This window comes from Nothobranchius furzeri, chromosome 5 (genome assembly GCF_043380555.1).
Source record: "Nothobranchius furzeri strain GRZ-AD chromosome 5, NfurGRZ-RIMD1, whole genome shotgun sequence".
In the NCBI taxonomy this organism is placed as follows: Eukaryota; Metazoa; Chordata; class Actinopteri; order Cyprinodontiformes; family Nothobranchiidae; genus Nothobranchius; species Nothobranchius furzeri.
Window position 1 is genome coordinate 65948555 of NC_091745.1, and position 18019 is coordinate 65966573.

The window sequence follows — 18019 nt, forward strand, 5'->3', positions numbered from 1 at the left end:
AGATCGGTCTATCCCTAAATCTTAGCTTGACTAAAAACTTTTTTATTTCTTTCATAATATTGTTTACTCGTTTTCATTGCTGTCTTTTGAGTGATTTAAAAAATGGATTTGCATGAAAAAGCCTCCGTATCTCCCATCTACACTGATGCTTCACACTTTTATATCGCTACTTTGGAAGGGGTTTCTGAAAAAAAAAATTTTTTTTCAACAAAAATATCAGTTTATGTGTAGGAGAGAAGTAGTAAGTAAGGTAATTTCATTTATATAGCACTTATCACAGATATAGAATCACAAAGTGATTCACACAGATCAAAACTAAATAAAACTAAGTCATTAAATCATAACGATCACAATACAGAAATAGATCAGATCAGAAAAATAAAGTCATAAAATTATAAAATTTCATAAACAGATGAAAGATTACTAATTTGAGTTAAACATGAGAAAATGAAAGATTTAGGTAAAAGCAGCTTTAAATAAAAGGGTCTTTAGCTGTTTTTTAAGTGTCCAGACTGTCAATGCTACATAAGGATAAAGGAAGATCAAACACATCAGAAAATCCCAGTTTTAAGAAATATCTGCAGTAGTGTGGATTGAGATAATCGTGTACCTTTTTCAAGCATGTTAAAATAGCGTCAACAAGAGCGAGGCCCTGCAATTAAAGGGAGTGTCAAGTGTTTTGAGACAACTGGAGCTCGCCTCCCAGGTTCCAGTCAAAGTTTGCCGCCAACAGTCTCAGCCCAGTGAGATACTGGTTTGGATTTGAGTGTTTCTCTCCAGCCTTCTGTGCTATTGATGTTTAGATCTTCCTCTTTTTGGAGCCTTTAGTATCTAATATTTGTTTTGCACAGACATAAAGCACCAATCCTGATCATTTCGATCTCCTTGAATGCTTCCCCTAGTCCTTCGAGGTTCTCAGAGCAGCTTTGCGTAGCACAAATGTTTAGATTTTACGTTTTGTGTGATAGAAGCATAAATCAGGACCAAAGACCTTGCTCTCTGACTCTTGTGTAAATGTTTCCAAACAGTAACGAGGCTGACACGGCTGTATTCCACCCTCGCTCTCCGTCTCATTTTCTCTTCTCTTCAGCGTTAGAAGAGGCGGTTTGGTCTAGCCCCCTTCACAGCGTGCACTTGAAAGACGAGCGGTCATTAAAGAGGCCATCGACTTTTTCGCCGACTTCAAAGGGGAGGCTTTTTTTCCCCCCGTCTCCTCTCTGGGTCCGTGGGCCGAGGTCCGCTGTTGGCCAGACCTGTGGGCTTTAGGGGGGCATTCAAAAAGGGGTGGGCGGGGGTGGGTGGGTGGCTGGTGTGAGAGATCAGAGAGGAGGCAGAATCATCCAGAATGAGGATGGTAGTTGTGGTGTGTTTGTGTGTAGAAGGAGTAGAAATAGGAGGGGGTTGTTTGAGGAACAGGAGGTGTTGGAGTAGCGGGGCATGGAACTGGATTAAACTTTAATGAGTGACAATTGTAAGCATGCTGAGAGCTAAAGGGGGGTGCTGGAGAAGGGGTGAGGGTGGAGAAAAATTAAAAATAAAAGAGGTTGAAGGCCGACCCCTGTCAGGGTATCAAAGCTGAGGTGACACCTTTCAGGTCTCCCTTTGTCTCTCTGACCAGGAGCCTAAAATGGAGACAGAGCCACCTTCTGCTCTGTGTCAAGCAGGGAAGCTCATCCTTCTCTGAGCATAGGAGGCAGGAGGGAGGGGGGTGCTGCAGGTGAAACCGTTTGAGCCTGCAGCACCCCCTGGTGTCACGTCCAACCAAACCCTGAAGTCAGGAAACAAGCCAAATAGTTTCGAGTATCTTTCAACCAAAAAGGAAAACTACCAAAGAGGAACCGGTTGTTTTGAGCAGCTTCCTGTCAGAGCTGCAGTAGCACTCAGAGGACTTTCTGTGGGTAGAATCAGTATCATAGAGCTGGAACTGAGACACTGACACAAGGCCATGTCTTCAGATGGACGTCTTTAGACTGTAAGCCCCGGTGTCTCCGTGTCTGTCCCCATGCCTTTTCCCTTCGTGTCCACAAAGACTTTACCCATCTACCTCAACTGTGTGAGATGTTGTGTGAAAAAGATATTTCTTAACCAAAGAATCCATCCTGTCAGGGTGTCTGTCGATCTAAACTATCTGTCTCGTCTGTCCATCCGTCTCTTCTTCATCATGCCTTGAACTCCAAACCAAATGTGCTGGAATCAATCCAAAACAGGAGCCAAACGAGGCTCCCGTCCAGCCAAAGCTGAAGTCTAGTACGCTAGTGTCCCATCCATCCATGTTCTGTATATAAATCTAAAGTCATTCTCAAGACCAAAAAAACCAAAAAAGGAGGTGACAATCTAAGCAAGGAGGTTCTTGCTGTAATCAACGTTGCCTGTTCCTTGTTTTCCATAAAAAAAGGAATTAAGCCCAAGAGGCTCAAGAATCAAGCTCTCATCCTGAAATAAAAAAGGTCAAAGAAGACAAGAAGCTATTTTTCCACATTTGTAAGCCGCCCCCCACCCTTTCTCCCTCCCCCGTTATTTCCTGATGTTTAGTGTAGTAGAAATACTGTTTGATCCCACTGTTGTAAGTAGGAATTAATGAAATCCATACAAAAAGCTTTAAGTGAGGAAGAGCTAGTGTTTGGGTCCGAGCCCCCACCCCACCATGCTTTACCGTGCCATTCTTGTCCTTGTGTTAGACTTCCTCTTATGAATGTGGCTAACCAACCAAAGGCTTAAAGTAAAAATAGAAAAGATACACAACACTTTAAACATCAATCATGGTGGGACGTTTTGTATCAACAACTAAAGAAAATCCCTTTGAATACCTCATGTGAAAATTGTTTGTTGTGATGTTGCACTAAAAAATAAAAATGACTCATTTGTAACCCAACGCCATGACTCTGCTGATGTTATTTGGTCTGTTTTTGTAGAATTTGGAAACAAAGATTTGCAGGATTTTATTCTACTAAATGGAACATCGATCAATTCCGTTTTTGAAACAGACTTTAAAGCAGCAATCTGGAGATTTCCCCCTTTTGGGAATTGTGTGATTTTTTTAGTAACACTTTAGGGAACACAAATTAACCATTAAGTAGCTGCCAATTAATATGCATATTAGTGGACTGCTAAGTCTGAACTAGTCAATATTAAGCACTTATTAAGAGCTTATTATTAATGCCATAATTCTAACATTAACAGGCCCTAAATTAAGAGTTTTATCAAAATAAGCCATTCATAATGGTTTGCTAACTGAAAGTAAATGGTTTGTTGCTGATTAACACACATACTAATTAGCTCAAATCAATATGTGGCTTTTAACAAAGTAATTCACGGGGAACATATTCTTGCATTTAAGTGGTTAATTAATACTAAAGGTAATTAGGTATGAACAAAATCTGACTTTAGAATGGGGAACATATTCTTGCTTACAAGTGGTTAATCGATTGTTGCTAAGGCTCTATTAACATGTGGAGTTTGGTGTTTATTTACATAATACCAGAACATAATATTTTTGGTTATTAACTATTCCCCATGAATTACTTCTTTAAAAGCCACATGGATTTGAGCTAATTAGTATGTGTGTTAATCAGCAACAAACCATTTACTTTCAGTTAACAAACCATTATGAATGGCTTACTTTGATAAAATTCTTAATTTATGGCCTGTTAATATTAGAATTACAGCATTGGTAAAAAGAACCTAATTATAGCTAAATAATGACTAATTCAGACTTAGCAGTTCACTAATAAGCATATTAATTGGCAGCTAATTAATGGTTAATTTGTGACACACATTTTGTGTTCCCTAAAGTGTAACCAATTATTTTTTGCTAAGCCCGCCCCCGTTCCGTAGAGCACCATGTAATTTGATTTGAAAGTCGCTAAGCATTAGCCAATAGGGTTAGACACCTGTTTATGTACAGATGTCAATCACAGAGTGTGGCCAGGCATTTGAGGATGTAGACTAAAGCAGAGTCTGCAAATTTCATAGATAAGAGAGTGTCATAAAATATATATATACATATATATATATACATATATATATATATATATATATACATATATATATATATATATATATATATATATATATATATATATATATATATATATATATATATATATATATATATATATATATATGCATTTGCTGTGGCATTGTTTCAATAAGCTGCAAACCCAGATGATAACACTGCCCCCGCAGGCTTGTACAGTATGCACTAGGCATGATAGGTGCATCACTTCATCTGCCTCTCTTCTTACCCTGATGCACACATCACTCTGGAACAGGGTCCATCAAGACTCATCAGATCAGTTTCTAATAAAGAGTTGGACAGTTCTTAACCCAGTTTTAATCATTTCTATAATCTCCTTAGATGTTTTCTCTGCTTGATGCATGCTAATAATGTGAACCTTCTCAAACAGACTAACAGATTTTCCACGACTACCAGATGTGTCTTTCCACATGGTTGTTAAAGACGTGAGAAGCAACCCATTGCACCAGTTGTAGGTAAATAACTTGCTGCCATGCAGTAATTATCCAATGGGAGGCTTTTATATATTTGCTTAGTTAATCCAGAAGGTTAAGACCACAAAACAACAGTCAACACCTAGAAAATTCTTTTGATTTACTGTTTTAAATCTAAAGCATGTCCCATTTGTTTACATGGAGGCAAGACTTTACATTTATACTAGAGCCAGCCCAGTCAGGTGTCACACATAAATACAGGATCATTATAATTTTGTCTTCGCTCTTGATTTCATTCTAAGTTCCAGGATTACTAGTTGACTATAACCTCACATTTTTTACATTTATTAAAAATATCTCTGATGTGTCTTTCTGTAAGAGAAAAGTATAAATCTGCCACATATGATAACTGCAAGTGTGAATCACTGTCTCGGCAAAGAAATCAAGTAGTTTTTCAAAAGTAAAAATACTAAATTAAAACATTAACATTACTTAAATTTTAACTGTTGAGTTGCAGCTAAAAGAAAATGTTTCATCTAATTCAGTTTGGCTTCAGCTACATGATGGGGTAACATCCGTAAAGAGCGATGCCACACTGATTGTTCTGGTCGCGTGCCATCCGGATGTATCCCTGATCTCCAAAGGAAGTCCCCCAGCTGGAAGCACAGAGCAAAGGGGAACAAATTAACTGAAATATTGATGAATCAGTAAATTTGTCTATTATAGATGAAAATGCTGGATGTAGAACAACACAATGTTCCAACAAGTTCTCTTCAAGTAAAAACCCAATACTGACTACATCAGTATGTAACTTTAGATGAAATAGGGATTTAAAAATGATATATTTTAAATAAAGTAAAAAAAAAAGATTGGTGACACAGAATTAAGTAAACTGAAGGGGGAAATTAGAAATTAGAGGTCGACCAATGTTGGTTTTTCTATTGCCGATACCAATGGCGATAAGTAGGAGACATGGTCAGCCAATGGCTGATATGTACTGACGATTTTCATGGCCAATATCTAGATGTTTTCCACCTTCTTTTCATGCAAAAACATCACTAATAACCAGTTGATGCACAACATTTCTGAAGCTGAATCAGTTTTTCAACACTGAGTTTAACTTACTGTTAAATTTGAACTTTGAGCACTTCTCAGTAGGTTGCAGTTTTTGGCCGATCACTGATCTTGAAAAAAACCTTACTTGCCGATACCGCTTCTTGCCGATACCGATTTTTGTTGATACAGATTTTGTCTTGACTAGAAGCAGGTTAGGTAGTTGTTTCAATTTTCTTTTATTAAAAAAAAACCCCAATATGAATACTCGTGAAACAATACCAGTTTCAACTGGACACGAGGTAATGTTCTCAAATATAAATGAGCATATTAGCATTGCTGTTTGAAATACAAAATCATATTTGTTTCTTTAGACTTTCATTACACTTTCATTTTTCTAATTTTTAAAACAAAACTTTTGTACCCATTTTGACACACTTGTCCAAAAAATGTATTCTATAGCAATGATTTGCTTTAACATTAACTAGGGGTGCACCAATTGCAGTCTTTCGCCGATCACTGATCTTGGAAAAAAAAAAAAAAAAACAGAGATCGGGGCAGATAGATCAGAGCACCCCTACTTCTCAGTATTAAAGTCAGACACCTAAAGAAAGTTAATTTACAGTATTTATTATGCAGATTTTATTACTGAACATAAAAATGCATTTAAATTCGACCCTGCAACAGCATCGGGCTGCCCGAGGACTTTAAATCGGCTTTACTAATGAAAAATATCGGCAGATGCCGATGTAAATATTGACCCAATATATCGGTCAACCAACTTATCGATCTACTCCTAAAGGAAATCAAAGAAAGCGTACATTATAAATTTAAGTTAAAGTCCCACTAGTTGTCTTATACACTGATGTGTGTGCAAAATTTGTTCTTCGAACAAACTCTGAAACCTTTTGGTGGTTTAACCCCCCAATCCAACCTCTTAAAGCTGAGTGTCAAGCGAGGAGGCATCGGGTCCCATTTTGTTAAAGTCTTTGGTATAACCCAACCGGGATTTGAATCCTGATCTCTCAGTCCCAGGGTGGACTCTCAAACCACTAGGCCACTGAGCTGGTAGCAAACAGGGCAGAGAAGATGCCTACCTGTTCTTCACCAGCCAATAATTTTGTCCGTTCAGAGCACCGTAGCCTACAGCCAACACTCCATGGTTCACTTTCTGGGTGCAGGACGGGTCGTTGTAAACTCCTGAAAAGACATAAAGGTGAATAAATCAAACATTTAGCAAATATGCTTTTCAACTATGACAGATTAGCTCAAATAGACAAGATGTTGTGACATTCTGCAACAATCTTACGTTCATTCCCGTCTAAAAACTTGATTTCATCTAAAATTCTGATTCAAATTCAGATAGAACATCAATAATCCCCCCAGAAAGGTTCCTCTGGGGAAATTCAGTTTCCAGCAGTAGTGCATCATCAGGAAAAGCAAAAAATAGTTTCACAATAAGGAAAAGGTCGAGATGAAACAAAGGAAAGAAGCATATAAGCAACACAAGAAAAATGATTAAAGGGGGGAAATCTGAAAATAACCCAGCAGATCACAAGATCGTGATCATCTATCATGTTCATTTGAGATTTTTCCTGGTCTGCCACTTGGAGCCTAAACTTGAACTGTGCCTGTGGTCTTCCATTTCCTCAATATGTTCCTAGCTGTGGAAACAGACAGCACACAGAGTGCATTCTGTGTGAATGGCAGTCTGTCTGGAAGCCGTACAGAAACCCGACCGCTTTGTTCCGCAGTCAGTGCGAAGAAGGCGTAAGAATGTGTCATTCACAATGATTGGAGTACGTTTTTCCAGGATTATGCATTTAGAGGTAATCAAAATTATTCTTTTCTTTTTTGACGAAACATTTAATTTGTTGGTTAGTAGGTGAAGAGGATTTCAAGCATTATAGCAAAAATGCTCCAGAAAAAATAAATACACCTGACTGCACCTTTAATATCATTAAAAGTAGGGCTGCACAATATATCGAAAAATTATCATCATCGCGATAACAGGACGTGCGATAGGCCCATCGCAAAGCACGTCAAAAACGGCGATAAATGTTTGGTTCAAATATTTCCATCCATGTCATACATCAACTTTTTTTAAACCAGCTTTGTTTTTTACGCGGAAGTATAATTTGACCAATCAAATGTAGCCCTTCTGATATGCGGCCAATCAGATGGGTCCGTTCAGGTAATACGCCCGCCCCCTACGTAGACCCATAGGATGGGTGGAACGCAACACCCGAACTGAGTTAGCGGCGCCATTCTCTTGTTCGTCATGCTGGCCTGGCTCAGATTAACGAACGCACTTTGTGCTGAGGTTTCTGGAATCAGCGCTGCTTTCAAACGTGAACGTGAGTCCGCTCTGTGTCGTCAAGCAGCTGATAATAACCGGGCTGACTCCGACACGTGCCGGTGAACCAACCCACCGTTGCTAAAAGGCTACAGCACTCTCCTCCCAGTCCCACCCTGCTAAAGAGGGCCTGGAAAAGTTCCCCCACACATCAAAGTGATTTTTCATTTATGAGCTTTTATAACATTGTTAATCTGATTTGCTGCTGCACATAAGCTGTCAGTCAGAAGCTCTGATAGCCGGGTATCTTAGAGGAGCTAGTTCAATTTGTTAGCTTGTCATCAGAATCATAGTTGCAGTTTCATCATCTGAGCTGCTTTTTAAGATCTAGGTAAACTTGTTCAATTTGGGGTTAAAAACAAACGTTTTCATATATTTTCCATGTAGTTTTTTTTGCCAATTCCTCTTCTGAAAGGTAGACAATTGTTTTTCTCTTTCCCTCAGACAATCTTAATATTCTCCTAGTTTGGCCCAGCACAGTTCACTTCCCAATAGCAGCAAAAACCTTATATCATAACCACATAAGTGGAGAAAATGCTCAGTAGCAATGAGAGAATTTGCTGTTGCATTTAAGTGATGTTAACTATGATTTAACATTTAAACTTATTTTCTGATTTTTTTTATTTATTCAAAAAACCCTGGTAAGGGATGTTTTTCTGTATTTGGAGCATCAGAAAAAGTTTTATGGTGGAGGTGATGTTTTAAAGTCACTGAGAAACTGCATGCATGCAGTTTGTTGTTTTGCTGCTAATACAGTAGCAGGTGCAGCTGCATGTTTTTTCAATAAAAATGTTATGTTGTACTGGAATTCATGCATTAGTTTTTGTTTGCTTTGAACCCAGAGCAGACGTCACATGCCAGACGACATCAACACCGCATACTTTAGTATTTGTTCATTTATCGTGAGTAATATTGATATCGCAATACTAAGCACTGTTATCGAATATCGCAGGTTTTCCTAATATCATGCAGCCCTAATTAAAATTCACTGTTATGACCCAGTTGTTGGCTGATGTCAACAGCAGCTGGAAGACAGCTGGTCGGGCTGTCGAAGTGTAACTCACCACTCCTGTAGAAAGCAAATCTGGGCTGCCTGGCATCAATGGCCACAGAAATGGGTCCGATGTTGGCAACCGCCTCCTTCAGGGCTGACTCATCCCCCTCAGGCAGAAAGCTGTAGCTGGAGCAGTTGGCTGCTCTGTATGCTGGGTTGTAGAGGCACTGACCATCCTGGAGATAAAGAAGAAAGCTAAAGCTCTAATGGGCAAAGAAGTGAACACTGTAAACAAAACAAAGATGTTTGCTACACCTTTGACATTAATCATCACATTTTAGAGAAATTCTTTTAGAAATGCACACAGTAGCTTATTCAGACATAGAAATGTGCAGATGGCTCCAGATGCTGCAGATGTTCCTTCTTTCGATCAACCAAATTGTAGATTTGTAAATATTTCAATATTCTGAAACATTTTCTGCTTTTTTCCCCAACATGCCATGCAAGTGTCACTGTTTTTGGTTCCTGCATCTGAACAGATAAAGTTTTTGCATTAATGTTTTAAACGCCAACAGTAACTTGTGAGCGAGACTGGATCAGAGCTGCCCGCCTCCTCCACGCCAACAACAGCAAACCAGCTGAAGCCTGGAGGACAAATATGTTGTCCACTTCGATTAATTTATTGCTGCTCCAAAGAGACATTAACAGGAGACCGCAGACAAGTGAAAAGTGTTGCTGTCTACAGCCCGAAGGGTCTGACTTCACTTCGTCCTGCTGTTGGTACACCCACACTGTTGTCTCACACAGCCACAAACCGGTTTCCATTCTGGATTCTTACGTTTTTTTCTACTTTGAGCAAAAAACTTAAAGGTTTACTGGTGTAAATGTTTCAAAATAGCTGAATGAATGCCTCACACCTAAGTAGTTTTATTTAAACCATTATTTCTTTAGTTTTACTCACAACTCCCTTGTATGGGTATGAAGCATCGGAGTCAATGCCAGGATTTTTGATGACGTATTCGAAGGCGTGATGCATGAATCCACCGTTGCAGCCGTGGTTGCCGTACTTCGTTGAGCAGTCCACAAGATTCTGGGGACTGAGGTCCACCAGCTTTCCTGTCTTTCTGGCCAGCTGACCCTCGAGAGCACCCGCAGCACTGAAAGCCCAGCAGGAGCCGCAGGAGCCCTGGATTTAAAAGACAACGTTTACATTCACGTTACAGCTGACAGAAATAGTGGAAAGAATGATTTAATATGTGCACGTGCACCTGCAAGCACAGAAGCTCAAACGGGAAACCTTCTTGGTGTAACATTGCTCTAACCCCCAAACCTTCAATGCAGCCATTGTAATTTAGTCAAACAGGTAATTTATAGAAACTTAACTGTTGATGCACAAAAACATCCGTTTCATTTCATCTGGAATCACGTCCAAAACATCCAATGATTGTGTTTTATTTAGATCTTGGCATCAAAACAGTAAATATCCATCAGATAGGAAGTTTGAAGAACTAAATCAGGTGTGGAAATGTTCTGACAACACTTAAAGAACCTACAAATAATAAAAAGAAACTTGCAAAATTGCAAAGTCTTTGACTTCCTGTTCAAGAGGAACAAAGAACAGGATGCTTTTAGGAAATGAGATCAGGAATGATGACATTTCTGAATGAGACGAGTCGTTCCTGCAGAAACACATTTAGTCTTTTCTCTTCTTCGTTTATTTAAACAAGTCACTGATTGTAAAGCTGCCACTTTGAGTTTGTGTTCCTCTTCATTCAAAGTATTTTTACCTGCATTTTGACTTTAGTGACACAGTCCTTCTCTCTCCAGTCCACTGTGTCTGGCACTTTAGCACCCGTGGCCCCAGCGAAGGGAGATGGCGCCCTCTGGAGGTTGGTGGGAGGAGTGAGCGTGGCAAAAAACTGCAGAATCTCCTCTTCTGTCTGAAAAAGGAGGACGCTTAGTGTAATTTGTTAATAATAAGAATTTTTTAAGTTTTCAGGAATTGGTTGTGTTGAAGAACCAACAAAGTGCTCTTTGCTTGGTAAAGAGATGAAGGCGTTTTTAGTCCTTCACTGAGACAGAGCACGCTGCAGACTTTGGCTGCAAACCGTGTTTAAAGCCTGGTTGGGCTGCGAGCAAAACTCATCTCATTATCCGACAGATGTCTCAAAGGCCACAGCGAAGAAACAGCAGCTTCTCAGGAGGAGAAATGGTAAAAAAACTGAGCCTTCAGCAGCAAAACTTTCTAATTTACATTCAGCACAGAGTGAAAGAAAAGTCACGCTTCAATATTTTATCTGTATTTTATGAATTATTCAGCTTAACCTGTGAAACTTCAGCTACTTAATAGATTACTTAAGGAGAAAATTATCTATGAATGTACTAACTTTCAAGGTGTGTTCACCACACCTGCATTTGTCCTGACCTTAAAGCTCTCGCTCACTTGTTTTTTTTTATACATTTGCAGTGGTCTCTAGGATGAATGAAGGTCTTGTGATTTGTTCTCTGTGGGAACAAAAGCTCTGGTGCTCCTGTTTCTTGAACTAGAAGTTAGTCGGACCAGAAAACGTCAGGATTTGGAGTCTAACGCTGGTTTCACACTGGAAGCATCAGTGGCGCGAAGCGGTTTACTCGTGGACTTCAAAGCAGTCCTTTTCACACCAGGAGAGTCTTGGCGACTTCCTCGCTGTGCTCTTTGCTGGACTTGCGAGATCACATGATCCCTCGAGACTTCAGGTCACAGGTTTGTTTATGCAATCCGCCATTAAAACCAAAAAGAAGGAAATCACATGCACTTCTGGAACGATGCTGTTAGTAAATAAGCCGTTGGGTCACGTGTAAGCTTCATATATATGAAAGTACTTTTCACATATATGCCGTATTTTAATTTTGAAATTTACCAGTGATTTTACACTGAAACCGTGTGTCATTTCCTGTCTAGCCATATGTTAGCTACGGAAAGCTCCTGGACGCGCCTGGATATTGCCACATCGCTGCTTGTTTGAAACACTCCATAGACTGTAATGGATTCTATTTGAATGAGTGGTGTTACGCTGCCGCCGATGCTTTCAGTGTGAAACCAGGGTTACTCAAGTGTTGTGATATTCTGACATCTCACTTCTGATTGGCTAACAGCAATGCAACTCTTCCACTGCCTCCATTTGCTCTGCAACGCTGATGTTTTATCTCCACAAATAACACAAGCCTGGAGGAGTTCTGCCGTGTTGTGGAGGTGCTAATGCTAACGGTTAGCTTCTACTAGCCGAGACATGCTCTGCTGTCTCCTGGACGCTAAACCAAAACAGCCTTCCTCGTTGCGAGTCAAGATGGCTGAGACCATGAATGTTAAGTTACAGTGTGACGTAGGTCAGTGTGACTTTTACTGACCCGAGTGTTGCTCTGTCTATTTTCTATCGGTGGCTAACGCAGGAAATAAATCTTTTAGCCTGCATTTTAAACTCAGAGATTGTATTTCAAAAATAAAAAGTTAAAATAGTTTCTCTGCGGTCTTGGCCTTTTAAAGCTGAACAATTTTTAAGATTACTTGATTGTTTTAAACCCTAAACAACCTTTCCTTTTACTCCTTTTATTACAACAGCTGACCTGGTCATAAAGATTAGGACTTCTTGTTTTAATGAGTTATTGTTGATCCAGCCACCATGTAAAGCCTTTAGTATCAATAACACTATAGATCTTAATTATTTATTCTATAAATAATAAATGAAAACCAGGAGAAAATCTCACCAGGTCTCCCATGAAGTTCATGCTCAGATCGTAGGTGTGAAGCCCCATCGAGGCCTCCAGGTTGTGTTTAGTGATGAGCATCAGGTTCTTCTCCCACAGAACCCGGCGGAAAATGTCCTCCTCCTAAACACAAAGGGGAAGTTAATGGATTTGCTGCAGAAAAGTCTTCCTTATTTACTGTTCTTTAATCACACACCTGACTCTGGTACACCTTACTGTGTGTTCCTTTCCACAGCTCCCAGTGGTTGTCAAACCTGCTGTCAAACATGGCCGCCATCCCCTCACACAGGGTGATGAGCAGCAGGCTTGCCAACATCAGGCCTGTAAACACACAAAGAACACAGGATGTCACGTGACCTTTGACGAGGCAGAAATAACAATCTGTCTGACGGAGATCTAACCACAAGTCGAAGACAGGCACATGGTTCTTTTTATCAATAAACTCACAATCAGCATCTGCTGTCGTTCTGACTTAGCCACAATACAAATTAATGATTTTAATGTATTTTCTGAGCAGAAAGGAATTTGTCAAACTGAAAAAGGAGGAAGTGACTTTTAAATGTAGGTCTGAACTTCCTGTTAAGAAACAGTTGGTAGAAAATATGAAACAGTCTTCTCAAGCACTCGTTTCTGTGTGCAAAAGGAGAAAACATTAGTCACCATCAGCGCTTTCAGGATCTCCATGAAGAGAATTGCTAGGGAATAATACATAGAAATGTAATTTCTGTTTAAATTCACTGAATTACAATCTATATTTACTTTCTGGAGTTTTTATCTGCAAATACAAAGAATCAACTTTTATTTGTTCCCCGGCTGTTAAATGAAACGTGTTGAGTTGGGAGGGAATAAAAGAAACAGTCACACTGTAAAAATAAGCCATATGTCTAACAGTGATAAACTCTAAAACAATGACAGAACATGTCAAATCTGTCAAAAATAAATGTATTGGTGAAAAAAGTTAATTTGTAAATTTTTCTTTGTAAAAAATAAATAATCCTACTGTAACGCACTCTTGCGTAGTTTTTTAACGGAAAATTACCCTAAAATTTATAATTGTAAAACACTAGGATTTTTACATTTATTTGATGGAAAAAATACAGCCTTTAATTACTGGTAATGGTGTAAGGAATTTACTTCCTGTTACCCAGTGTGCTTAGCAGCATTTAGGTGAGATCTGGCTGAACCGTTAGTCGGAGGGAAGTGTCTGTTCAATACTGACGTCATTACTGACTCAACGCTCTCGACTGCTACAATTTTGGGGGCAGCAGTAGCTCAGGAGGTAGAGCAGGTTGCCTCATGATCAGTCATAGTCATAGTCATAGGTCAGGGATATTCTGCTGTTGTGTCCGTGGGCAAGACACTTCACCCAACTTGCCTTGTATTGGTGGTGGTCAGAGGGCCTGACGGCGCCTAATGGCAGCCTTGCCTCTGTCAGACCGCCCCAGGGCAGCTATGGCTACGTAGTAGCTGGCAGTGTGTGAATGTGAGAGTGCATGGAATAATCTTCGAGTGTCTTAAAAAGCGCTATACAAGTTTGATTTATTATTGTTATTATTATTATTATTATTATTATTAATTACACACAAATGCAGTTGAAAAAGATGGACAGCTATTAAGCAGGCAAAGCTATTATAACTGGTTATGAACCAGTTAATTGGTTTTTTATTCTATAAATTTAGTGTATGCAATAAGGAAAACCTTTTGATTTTTGATTTTAGTGTGAAAAATTTTGTTTTTAGTAGCACAAATGTTATGTTCATTTTAAGGTAAAACAATGTTTTCCCCAGTAAAACATTTTTTTCTATAGCAAAATACAGACTTCAGTACTATTTTTAGCTGTAAAAACAACAATAAAAATACCTTCTTACCGTAAAAGAAAAATGTTTTGCCAGTAATTTTACAGTACCATTCCGGTAACCCCAGCTGCTGGCTTTTTTTACATTAAAATCTACGTATTTTTTTACAGTGCAGAACAGGATTTGGGGTCTACCTGTGCACTTTCTGTTTGTACTGACTTGTTTAACTTGTCATGACATTAAAGCCAAAATGCTGCATCTCAGACACTCAAAATGTTCCCTAATTCAAATATTTGACAAAATCTGAACATCTGAGACATAAGTGGACATGGTGATGAAGCTTTCTGGAATAAAAGTCTTTAGAGAACTTCCTTCAGGGTTGTGGTTCATTTTCTCTGTCTTAATTTGTTATTGTGTTACAGACATAAAGTCTGTGGTCATTTTATTGTATCCATTTAAATGGAAATGCAAAAATATATTAACAGGGATGTATTATGCAAAACTCCCCATGTGAGTGTCTATTACCTCTATAAGCACTCTAAATGTGAAATAAAACGTCCATCAGTTTTCTGTCAATGTTTTGTTGTATGACATATGTGCCTAAAACGAGCCATTTCAAACAGTCCCCATTTGTGATGTCATTAACGGGGAAATTAGAATAGAAAATCTCATCTTTCCCGGCTAGAGGAACAGCAGCTCTACTCTGACCCCTATTCTGATATCTGAGCTCCTCACCTTGTATAGCAGCCAATCAAATGATGAGTGGGAGTAGCCAGAAACAGCTTGTTGATTATTGCTTAAACATGTTTACGAAGATTCTTTGCAAAAACCCCTCTCAGATAAAGAATTTTCGACATTTTCAGTACCTTCAAGAATGAGCCATTTTAGAGCTCTGTCACTTTAAGTGAAAAAAGCTGGTGAAGGCAATGCCCACACAACCCCTAATTGGCTGTTATAAGCTAAGATGCTCAGGCATAAGGGTATGGGGTCAGATGGGTGCCAAAACCCGTGCACGCGGAATACACATAAGGTAAGGAGCAAAAAAAAAAACCGTACCAACCAGAGGACAAAAAAGATCAGCCACAGGCCACGCCTCCAGAGTGCCAAAACCCCCAACAGCTGAGCAAGCAGAATCAGAACCCGAGTGCACAGTGAGGCTGCTGCGTGCATGCTTTCCTCTGCCATGTGCTCATTGGCCAACGTGCGCACGCAGGTTTGTCACTTGTGCACATCCTTCTGCACTCACAGACACAGTTTGCTCCCTCTCGGAATACGCGTGCACGGGTTTTGGCACCCATCTGAATAACGCGGCTGTTACTCCCACCTGTGTGTGTGTGTGTGTGTGTGTGTGTGTGTGTGTGTGTGTGTGTGTGTGTGTGTGTGTGTGTGTGTGTGTGTGTGTGTGTGTGTGTGTGATGTCACAATTGGAACTTCTGAAAAGGGCTTGATTTAGGCAAATAATTCCTGGACTGGAGAGCAGCTTCCTCAGGCAGCACATCCTGTATTAATGGATATTTAAAGCATTCGGTTAACCGTGAAGTTGTTAGAAAACATTTAGTAAAGTTTAGAGCCAATCAGATATATGAAAAATGCTGAGCAGATACAAAGATCATGTACTAACAGACACATTTATTTTGTCATGCATTTATGGGGAAAAGCTGATGTAACGTAAAAATAATCAGTATTAGAATTATTGTGAAAAGATATTGGTGAACATGTGTTCTACGTTCCAATACTCCTCTTTGTTATAATTAAAGAGCAAGTCAACCCCTACCAGAGTCTAACTCCACTCCCACTTCATGTTTGAAAAATGCAACACATGCTGTTGCCTGGCAGACCGAGAGGGCGGAGCCGCTAACAAATACACACACACTCAGGCTCACGACAGCATTGTGACATCATAATGTACCAGTTTACATCATAGCATACTTCTTAGCCAATAGCGGTGGCAGATTTAAATTAAAATACAGTGCAGAGTTTTTACCTGACAACGGCACAACACTGCCAGTTTTAGGCAGAATATTTAAATTTTAACTAAGATGCACTGAAGTGTCAAATTATTGATGACACGTGTCTGCAGCACGATTAGACACTCGTTTATTTAGTTTATCAGCAAAAAAAAGTTTATTTGGGGGTGACTTGCTCTTTAAAGTTAATCACATCTTTTTATTTAGCTGACTCATCACTGTTTGATTGTTAACCCATCTTGGTGTCAGCAAGTAACACTTCTTTAATTGTATTCCTCTTGAAACTGTACAAAAAACCACAAATAAGCAAAACTTCATCTTGTGACCAGATATGAAACTAAGGGAAGTGCAAAGTGTCCTTCAGATGAGACCAGTCAGGCCATGTAACACGTTCTAATAGGCTGGATCCATAGAATACAATGTAGTATAATAGAGTTTTAGTGTTTTCTGAATGGCAACATTTGCTAAACATTTGAACTGTTAGAACCAGCAGGATGAAATCTAAAATATTGAAAAAGTTATTTAAATATAGTTAAAATTTAAGAATGCAGACATTAAACCATATTCAAACAAATAAAAATTTACGATTTACACATTGATTTCATTAATCTGATCGCTGTAACACAAATATATAGTTTTTTTCATGTTTTTATTTTGAATGTTTCATAATCTTGTGCTTTGTGTAAAAAAATAAAAACACGTTTGACAAAAAACAATCTCAATAATAAATGCAGGGTTGAAGTGGTTATTAACGCTAAACATAAACTCAGGTTTATTTAGTGACCACTCTTTCATTTTTGTGGTTAAACTAAAACGTGAGTGAACACAAAAGAAGCGACGCAAAAACAAAGAAACGAAAGTAAAAGTAAATTTTAAAAGACCTCAGTGTGGACTACCCTATGTATTTATAAATAAACCACATTAATAACAGGATGAGTTGATGAAAGAGGTTTAAATATTGATTTGCTCACCTGTTTGTGTCGAACTCATCGCTACTGCTGCGGCAGCACTTCCTCTCAAAGTCTTCCTGCTTGGTGTTTTAATCAAGAAAAAGGTCACGTGGTCTGTCGTAGTTCTACTCTTTTGAAGCAGAAAACTTGTGATAATTCACCACTGGGGAGAGCAAAAAGATGTCTGGGCAAAAATTGAAAATCAGCTTTACAAGAGCAGTCTGTGGAAGCCCATTCCTGCCACATCAACGAAAAAATGTCTTACAACATGTCATAATTATGAGTTTCAGGGTAATTTTTTTAAGAGTCATAGTGATTATTGTGAGTTTAAAGGAGATACAATCTCATTATTATGAGTTTAAAAGTCATTATGAGACACAAAGGTATAATTATCAGTTTGTATTTCATAATAATGACTTTTATCTTATACAAGTGACTTTCAGTGTCAGACTTTTGTGTTTGTATTCAATCAATCTGAGCTTGAAACTCATATTAACCCTTTGATGCATAATGGTCACTGCAGTGGACAGGTACTCAAAATTGTTATTACATTATTTTTGCTATTAAGCACAGCTGTTGAAGACTTTATTGCATCTGAGCCCCTCCATTTGGACTTCAGTAAGTCAAGCCACCATTTTTCATGTTCAGAATGCATATTGTCAACTGAGATGGACATGTAATAAATTATTTGTAAATTAACAAAATGTTAC

The 18019-nt window shown here is 38.9% G+C and overlaps 1 protein-coding gene across 1 annotated transcript; it reads right to left on the minus strand.

Moving 5' to 3' along the window:
• Positions 1–4517: 4517 nt before the first annotated feature.
• ctss2.1 (cathepsin S, ortholog2, tandem duplicate 1) lies at positions 4518–17482 on the minus strand. The gene is made up of 8 exons (XM_015949885.3): positions 17331–17482; positions 12793–12917; positions 12597–12719; positions 10640–10792; positions 9814–10038; positions 8923–9088; positions 6600–6702; positions 4518–5105 (listed from the first exon to the last, which is right to left on the minus strand). Exons 1-8 carry the CDS (start codon positions 17347–17349, stop codon positions 5006–5008), a joined length of 1014 nt encoding a protein of 337 aa, XP_015805371.1. The 5' UTR covers positions 17350–17482; the 3' UTR covers positions 4518–5005.
• Positions 17483–18019: the final 537 nt, after the last annotated feature.

What these genes read in the sequence shown, in the direction of transcription:
- ctss2.1 (XM_015949885.3), bottom strand. An exon ending in TCACTAAAGTCAAAATGCAG is followed by an intron (nt 10,039 to 10,639) that starts GTAAAAATACTT and finishes TTTTAAATCCAG; the next exon opens with GGCTCCTGCGGCTCCTGCTG. An exon ending in CATACCCATACAAGGGAGTT is followed by an intron (nt 9,089 to 9,813) that starts GTGAGTAAAACT and finishes CTTTATCTCCAG; the next exon opens with GATGGTCAGTGCCTCTACAA.